Source organism: Chenopodium quinoa, unplaced genomic scaffold (assembly GCF_001683475.1).
Source record: "Chenopodium quinoa cultivar QQ74 unplaced genomic scaffold, ASM168347v1, whole genome shotgun sequence".
Lineage (NCBI taxonomy): Eukaryota > Viridiplantae > Streptophyta > Magnoliopsida > Caryophyllales > Amaranthaceae > Chenopodium > Chenopodium quinoa.
Window position 1 is genome coordinate 533,728 of NW_018744290.1, and position 9,318 is coordinate 543,045.

Sequence of the window (9,318 nt, forward strand, 5' to 3'; positions counted from 1 at the left end):
TTTCATGAAATGTCCAAATATATACTTCATATTAGCGCGTTAAATTCTAGGAAGTTTCTAAGAGTAACGCTATTATAAGGGATGCGGATATTGTACCTTTTTTAATAAAGTGTGAAGTATTGTATAATCAGACGGTCTAACAATCTTTCCTATGTATGAAGTTACTCGAGCTCCCATGATGATGTTTTGAGCACCACTTCGGAAAGTCATCTAATTTGATTACCAAATAACAGCAATGTGCCTAGCAGGCTAGCAGCCTAACCCAAGGCAACTCATTATCTCGAATAAAACTACACCATGCCTCCTTTGCACGCCTATGTTTCCTGTACCAACGTTATTTTTTTTTAACCCCGTTTCATGGAGGGGAGCACTACACAGCAGCCGAACACCTTCGTAACTATTAGTGTTGTGTTGCATATACTTACTTCTATATTTGTGAATGTTAGTCTTGTTACATGTAACAATGGACCTCAAAGTAAAAATAACAATTTCTTCTATAATCACTTCTTAATGGAGCAAAAAGAGTTAAAATTAATTAAGTAATTGACATTCTTTATACAACATCATCTGTTGATCTTACATTATATGTACATACATTGTCAGATTTCTCACCTTGGAATCAAGTGCATGATTTACAGACTTATATCATCTAAGTCTAGCAATCCAAACACATTTTATACTTAAACTTCTGATCATCAGGCAGTAGGAAGATAAAATCTTAGAGAGAATTTTGCAAGCTTATACAAGTATATGAATACAAAAAACACTCTTCATAACAAACAGAAGAATTTTTATGCTGAAATCTGAAAAATTTTATCAGCTACTATTGCTGGAACTAGATGAACCAGGCACCAGTTCCCTCAATAAGGCGACGACCTGCAACATATTAGGCCTTCTGGAAGGGAAATCATCGACACATCTCATCGTGATGTCGAGGTATCTCACCATCTCCTTCATTTCCTCTGCATCTGCCTCAATTGATTTTTTAGTAACTGACAGCAACTCTGAATCAATTACTTCAGGTCCTTTGCCTTCTCTGACTTTCATTTTCACCCATCCTACCAAATTGGTGTCTCCGAAATCCTCCTTATCGGTTGGCCTCTTCCCTGTTAGGAGCTCTAGCAAGACAACCCCAAATGAGTAGACATCACCTTTTGCAGTGCACCGGAAGCTCTGATAGTACTCGGGTGGAACATACCCTGGAGTCCCGGCCAATGAACTAACACTCAAGTGAGTATCCAGGGCACTTATGAGTCTTGCCATCCCAAAATCAGACACTCTAGACTCCATTTCATGGTCTAGCAGGACATTGCTAGACTTCATATCGCGATGTATAATATGTGGAATGCAGTTATGGTGAAGGAAGCAAAGTCCCTTGGCTGCTCCTCGCGCTATCTTCTTCCTCTCTTCCCATGTAAGGATCCTCCTGTCTTTCCCTCTTTCTCTCCCATGAAGCATGTCTTCCAAACTACCATACTCCATGAATTCATACACAAGAAGTCTCTCTTCTCCGACCTTACAGTATCCTAAGAGTGGGACTAGATTCTTATGCTTGATCTTCCCTAAAGTTTCCATCTCGGCCATAAACTCCCTGTCACCTTGATGACTAAGCCTTATTAACTTCTTGATTGCAACACTTGATCCATCCTTCAACGTCGCCTTAAAGACCTCCCCAAACCCTCCATGACCTATCATACTCGCGGCTGAAAAACCATTAGTAGCCTCAATAAGCTGAGAGAACTTGAGCTTCCTTAGCTGCCTCTGAAAAGTAGCCACATTGATGCTCAATGGCTCCCTCTCTTTTTCTATCTTCCATGTTGTCGCGGCATGTGCTGCCTGTAAACTATGCAGCATCTTCGCATCCTCTTTTTCTTTCTTCTTCACACGTATTGCAATAGCTGACACAATCAAAATGCACACAGTTGCAATCGAAATCAACAATCCTATCACGATGCTGTTAGTCAACGACGATTTAGATGACCGCCCTTTATCTCTTCCTGTATCATCCTCCACCGGCGTACTCCCTGCATTTACATCCTTGCATTCAGGCAAAGGCACCCCACAAAGGCCAGGATTGTTTGCATACTGAGTAGCTGGAAGTGTACTCAGCTGCCCTCTCTGCGGAATTTGTCCTGTTAACTGATTATTCGACAAATCGATTTGCACCAAAAATGAAAGATTGGAAAATGAATCAGGAATTTCACCCTGCAGCCTGTTATAAGATGCATCAAAAACACCCATATTCTTCAGATTTCCAAGACTTGCAGGAATTTCCCCTGACAACTGATTGTGGGAAATCTCAAGCACTTGTAACGCCACCATATCACCCAACTCATCAGGAATTTTCCCATGAAGTTGATTATAAGAAAGATCAAGATACTCCAAAGTTTGATACTGAGTAAACAAACTCAGGATCGCCCCCGAGTACAATCTAGTAAAATCACAGTTCTTCAGGGAAGGTACTTGAAGCAGCCTCTCAGGTCGAATCCCCGCAAACTCCAGCAGCCCACCAACACCTTTACAAGTATTGCCAACATTCCTCACAAACACCAAAGTGTTTCCTGATAAAATCCCATACAATTTCGGATTTCCTGGCTGTCTTCCTAGCCTAGGTGGGATTTCACCAGTGAGATTATTGCTATTCAAATCAAGCCAAACTAAAGTCCTACAGTTTGCCAATTCTGTAGGAATTTCTCCTGTAAAGAAATTATTTCCAAGCTGCAAAACAGCAAGCCTCTGCAACAGCCCAAATTCTTTTGGGATATGCCCTGTAAGCTGATTTGATGTCAGAGAAATCCACTCCAAGTTAGTAATATTGAATAACTCCTTCGGAATCTCTCCGCTTAGACGATTATTATTCAGTATAAGATCCTTCAGCTTACTACATTGCCCAATTTCTGGTGGGATTTCGCCTTCCAACCCATTATACCACGCAAAAAACTGTTCAAGATTTCCCATCTTACTAATCTCACCAGGGATAGTACCATTCAAATAATTCAAGCTAAAATCCACCGTCTTCAGACTCGAGCATTTAGCCAACTCTGGCGGTATTCTGCCTGCTATAAGATTATCAGGCAGCCTAAGCTCCTCCAGAGAAGAATTTCCTGCACACAAATCAGGCGCGATCGCTCCAGACAGCCTGTTAGAGCTAAAGTCCACCACCCTCAGTGTTGCACACAACGATATAGTCCCCGGAAAAGAACCTGAAATCACGTTGTTGCTCATCACCAGTGAGTCCAGAGACTGCAGTCCTGACAACGCCTGTCCCGGGAACGGCCCTGACAGGTTGTTGTTTGACAGGTCCAGAATCTGAAGCCACTTACAGGATGACAGAGAACCAGCAGGAACAGCACCTGATAGATTGTTGTAAGCAATATGAAGCTCTGTAAGGGACCCACAGGCCTGCCATACTTCTGCAGGAATTGAATCTGCAAGATAGTTATGAGACAGGTCGATTACCTTTATACTTGGCAGACTACCTAAATAGGGAGGAATTTTTCCACTGAACTGATTCATTGACAGATTCAGAGTCTGAAGATTAGTGCAGGAATTAGCAGAAATGGCCTCGAAAAACGGAAGCGGCCCTGAAATTCTGTTAGCAGACAGGTCAAGAACCTGCAGTTTACTAATACTACTACTGCTAGAGGTTGAACTCAGAAAATCTTTTGACAGTAAACCAGTCAGATTATTACCCGAAAGATCAACTGTATTTAGATTTGGGTACAGCGTGAGTAAATTGACAGGAAGAGCTCCCTGCAGGCCAGACGACGACAGCAGGAGCTGCTCGATCGAAGGCGGAAGATGAAGGAGGGAAGAGGAGTTAATAACAAAAGAATTCCCAGACAAGTCTAAAGACACCAACATGTCTAAAGATGTTAAAGCATCAAATGTGATATTCCCTTCAAGGAAACGCCAACTGAGGTCGAGTTGCGAAACTCGACCGTCAGATGAGCAGTTAACACCTTGCCAAGTACAAAGAGGAGTTTTCTTGCTCATTTGCCAAGTTTCAAAGACTTTACTAGGATCATTGTCTATGGATTTCTTAAAGGCTAACAATGATTCGGCGTCGGTTAATGGAGTACTAGCAAGAGATGATCGACAACTTAATTTAAATGATAATGTAATACATAGAATAGAGATATTGAAAAAGTATAAGGAGGGTATTTTCATGTTTGAAAGAAGAAGAAGAATATTTAGTTTAGGAATTTTGGTAGAGTGAAGAAGAAGATTAATATGAGTAGAAAAATGGGAAGTGAGAATAATATTTAGTTGTGGGCGTGATTGAAAGAGGGGCCTTGAGCGTGGGAGGAGAGAGAAAGAGAGAGAGAGAGTGGTTAATATGATGACAATTCCATATGTTATTATGCCAAAGCAAAAGGAGCATTTTGGTGGTGAAATTGAAAGGCTTTTTGAAAAAAGCTGCTTCTTTTTCTCTGCAACAACATTCTTTTTACAATTGTATCTGATTTTTAGTGAATAAATTTGATAATTATTATAAATTCACTAAAACAAGAAAATTACAGTTTTGAATGCATCAAAATATATATCAGAACTTAACCCAAGGTGAGGAGTATAACAATTTCAACATATTTCGTATTTAATAAGCGTTTTATTAGAGTAAAAATGTCACCCCACAAATGTATCTTGGACTATAGAGAGATCAATTATATTATTTAAACATTCTAAAATTAAGGATGCACAAACATGTACGGAGTTCTAAGAATATTTGTCCATAATCTAGCTAGGTGTTACAATGTATGAACTTAGCATAATTTCTAAAAAATTTATCCATGATCCGGTATTATTAGTCCTCAAAACATTAAATACTTCTCATAGTTGACTACTAAAAAAATACTCGCTTGTAAAGGATTAGGTTAGCAAATTCACTCTCTAATTGGAATGAATATTATCATAAAATTAAGGTTTTTTTTAATTATTTAAATCATCCAAAAAGTAACTTCATGCCTTCATCTGAATTATCATATTAACCAAATGAAAATTAAAATAAAAACATAAAGTAAACCAAAAAGGGAGTAACGTGAAGAGGAATAAGAAAAAGCAGAGTCTAAACAAAAGCTAATTGAAGCATAGTGACATGCTATAATATGATTAGTAAATTTAATAGTAAGCCGACTATATAGTAGACTTACTTTACACCATAATTTCAAGTTTAAGTATTATTAGATTTATTATACAAAATTACAAAGTGCCAAATTTTGAGGGAAATTAAGAAACTAAGCACTATTTCAAAGTTGTCAAGGATCAATTTCTGGGGAGATCTTTGGTGGGTCAAAAGCTTCACCGAGGACCCTCCGACAAAGTCTATCCAAAAACGGCGCCTTTTTGTATTTCTAATTTCATGAAAATATGTCATTTTTATAAGTAAGACATTCTTCCTTTTTTGCTAACCGGATCTCACACACAACATACATATGGATGGTTTATTCATGTTAAATCATGATAAAGTCACCCCTTTATAAGTTAGACTCTTACATACGAGTAATATAAAGTATGTCATATACAATACATCCATTTATAACAAATCTCACATACAACAAATTGTATAAATAGTCTATTCATGTATTTAAGTCACACACCTCTTTACAAAGTCGACTTTTATTATAAACTGTATTATATAATTTGGCTACATATGTTGTATACAATACACCCATTTCACGTATCTACTTTCGATCCGGTTATAGGTATAAACATGAAGGGGTGTAAAGGGATCTAAAAGATGGGACTTGTCTGTCACTGTCAGAAAACAGGGGGAGGAATGTTTTTGTGTTTGCTTTCTTGGGTATTATACTTTTAGATAGTGTGAGCAAATTCAAGGTACTCGTACAATATAAGTAATGATAGTATGAAATGTGATAAATTAATGATGTTATACTTCTACTATGTATGGAATAAGTAAAAACAGTAGTGCTCATAATTTGGAGGGCCACATTTTCTTAGGCGTGATCATTTGAATGCTTGACCATAGGTTAAAATCTTATCATCCAAGATTTAAAGTTTAATGTTAACTTGGTCAATTTTATGGTGGATAATATCAAATTTGTTGAGGAATATGATCCACAGACAAAATCTATATCATGGCAAATTTTTCAAAAGATGAAATGTAGTCATTCAGATAGGTAGCATCTTATACATTTAAAAGTATAATAGCACTTAATTTGGTACTATTGCAACTTTGCAAGTCACATTCTCAAGAAAGAAAAAATTAACGGTGCCTCTATTGACTAGGTGATTATTCACTAAATAAAATCAGGTGCATACAAATTGGCAAGGATTCTCTATATCTAAGAAGATCCACTAATAAGTAAAAAAAAATTAATCCTTCTTTAGTCATCATGATAAATTTAAACACGCATATTAAAGAATTGAGTTGGATGTGGTGAAAATGTGAGAAAAGGAGTGGGAAATGATTTTGACACACCATAAGTTGATTTTAGCACACCTTATGTGAGAACAAAGTTTTTTATGCTCTTCTCACATGAGGGTGTGCCAATCAATCAATCATCAATAACATAATACTAAAACAGACACCAAGAATGACACGTGTCACTTCTTGGTGCTGTTTTTTCCCTCTAAAACTCCCCCCTCCTTTTTTTTAGTAAAAATCTTTATTTTTTGAATATTTGTATAATACAATTATAATAATATATTATATTATTATTTAATTTTATATATTATCTTTATAATAATTGTATTCCTTTTTATTTCGCGTCCTATTTACTTAAAATAGTTATACAAGATTTTGAGATTTTTTAATTAAGGGAGAATAAACTATAATTTAGAAGGTTGATATATGCTGGAGTGTATAAAATAATGGAGCCAAAAATACAATATTAAAATTTATATTACCATTATATAGTTCTACAATAGTGGATGGAAAAAAAAAAAAAAAAAACATTTTTATTCATGGCTTTGATTTGAAATCTTATGAAACAATAATAACTAAGTTATTTTTCTGTTAAATATTTCTGTAATAATTTTACCAACTTATAACTTTTTTTCCTTCAAACATCTATTAACTATTACTAAAATAGGTTATGCTTACATCGATAATTTTGGACATATGTCGCTATCATTAAAAAAAATTCCGCCAATACAATATATGATGTCAGCTTTAAGATTTTTTTTTTTTTAATTATTCTACTTAGCTTATTTTTGTGAATCGCTAAACATCGCCCGCAAATTACCATATAAAGCCCACAAATATGACTTGGTGTGACCATTATGCCCATTTTCTAAAATTGAACAAATCTCGGTTTAAAAAATGTGGAGCCGTACTAGCTCGCCGGGGGAGACCGGAGGGCAGGCCGGAGATGCGGGGGACGCCGGAGGTACGTCGTCGTCGACGGAAAACGAGGTAAGTCACCGTTAAAATTCACGGTTTACTGTAGGATTGGCTCCGGCGCCTAGGATGGACGCCCTAACCGTAGCCTGAACGTCCAAGCCAGACGCCAGAACCACCACAGTGGCGTCCAGCCCAGACGCCCAGACCACCAGACTGACGTCCTGGCCAGGCGCCACTCTACTGGCTGAGGCGGCCCTGCCAGGCGCCAGTCCAGTGGCTGTGGCAGCCCTGGCAGACGCCACCTTTATATATATATATATATATTTTTTTTTCCTTTTTTGATTTTGTTGTTGTTTTTTATTTTTTATTTTTTTTTAAAAAAAAAATCGAAAATGATTTTTTTTAAAAATTCGAAATGGATTTTTTTAAAATTAATTTTGAAAATTCGAAATAGGTTTTTTTAAAATTAAGTTTGAAAATTCGAAATGGTATTTTTTTAAATTTAGTTTGAAAATTCGAAATGGGTTTTTTTAAAAATTAAGTTTGATTGTTGAGAAAGGTTTTTTTTCTAAAATTAAGTTTGACAATTCGAAATTGTATTAAAAAAATTGGAAATTGTTTATGTGACTTTTATAAATGATTGTGTTTAAAATTTGTATGTGTATGTGTATGAATAATATCATACATTTTTTTTTTGTTAATTCTGTGTAAATATAGAAAAATGTATTTATTATAATATATAATTGATGCAGGATTATGGTGGAGACGGAAATGATTACAGTGGGATATTTGGACATGATGGTCCATTCGAAGAAGCTCAACAAGCGATTGATTGGGCAAAACAGGTTGCAATTGCAGCTGGATTTTGCTTGGTAGTAGTAACTCATAAATCTCAACGGGATGGTAGAATGGATCGCATTTTGAGATGTGACCGTTATCGCAAAAGAGAAGAAAGAGATTTTCGTACAACCACTCGGTTTGATACAAAGCGGAAAGGTTGTGGGTGTGAGTTCAGAGTAAAGGTCCGACAACTACGGGGTCGTGACGGTTGGGAAGTGATTGGTTACTCTAAATGGGGGTATCACAACCATGAGATGATAGTATATGAAGAGGGTCATCGACAGCTGAGCGGCTTAAGTCCTGCTGCGAAACTAGTTGTGAAAGAAATGAGTGATGCTCAAGTCAAGCCTGCTAAAATATTAGCATCTGTGTTAGAGAAATTTCCAAAAGACCATCCAAACCGAAGACACATCTACAACGTCAGACAGCAACTCAGGTTTGAACGGTCAGAGGGAAGGAACCCTATACAGCAGCTGCTACACCAGGCACAATCACGTGGTTACCTGTTCTGGTTTGATTCTGATGAAGATACAGCGGAGTTGACTCATCTTTTCCTTGTGCATCCTGATTGTGCTGATATGATCAAGTCTTGGCCATTTGTGATTTTGATCGACTCAACGTACAAGACAAACAAGTACAAGTTCCCACTGGTTGAGATCATGGGGATGACTCCAACGAACCAGAACTTTCTGATTGGTCATGCAATCATCAAGGATGAGACGGCTCCAAGTTATTATTGGGTCTTGGAGAAGCTGAGAAACTACATCGGGCCTAATGTTCATCCAGCAGCCATCGTCAGCGACTGTGAGGGAGGTCTCTTTGCCCCGATAGCAGAGCTGTTTCCAGAATCGAAGCACTTATTGTGCACATGGCACATCAACAACTGCGTGAAAGTGAAAGCCTACAACCTTTTCAACAAGAATTTGGAAATGGCAGAGAGATTGGTGAATGGTAAGTGGCGGAAGATCCTACAGGCTACCACAGAGGAAGCGTATGAGCGAGCATTGGCTAACTTCAGGGATTTGTACCAGTGGTGTCCGGCACTGGTGGACTATGTGATGCAACAATGGGTCCCTCACAGGGAAAAGTTTGTCAAATATTGGGCAAACCAGGTACTTCATTTCGGGAACACTACAACATGTAGAGTTGAGAGCGCTCATAGAGCTACCAAGGAC

General features: G+C 37.5%; 1 protein-coding gene across 1 annotated transcript; it reads right to left on the reverse strand.

The window, feature by feature from the left end:
• Positions 1-513: 513 nt before the first annotated feature.
• LOC110695074 (serine/threonine-protein kinase BRI1-like 2) lies at positions 514-4,403 on the reverse strand. The gene has a single exon (XM_021872268.1). It carries the CDS (start codon positions 4,168-4,170, stop codon positions 817-819), a length of 3,354 nt encoding a protein of 1,117 aa, XP_021727960.1. The 5' UTR covers positions 4,171-4,403; the 3' UTR covers positions 514-816.
• Between the last annotated feature and the right edge of the window lie 4,915 nt (positions 4,404-9,318).

Coding starts and splice junctions, on each gene's coding strand:
- LOC110695074 (XM_021872268.1), bottom strand. CDS start 4,170: ATGAAAATACCCTCCTTATACTTTTTCAATATCTCTATTCTATGTATT.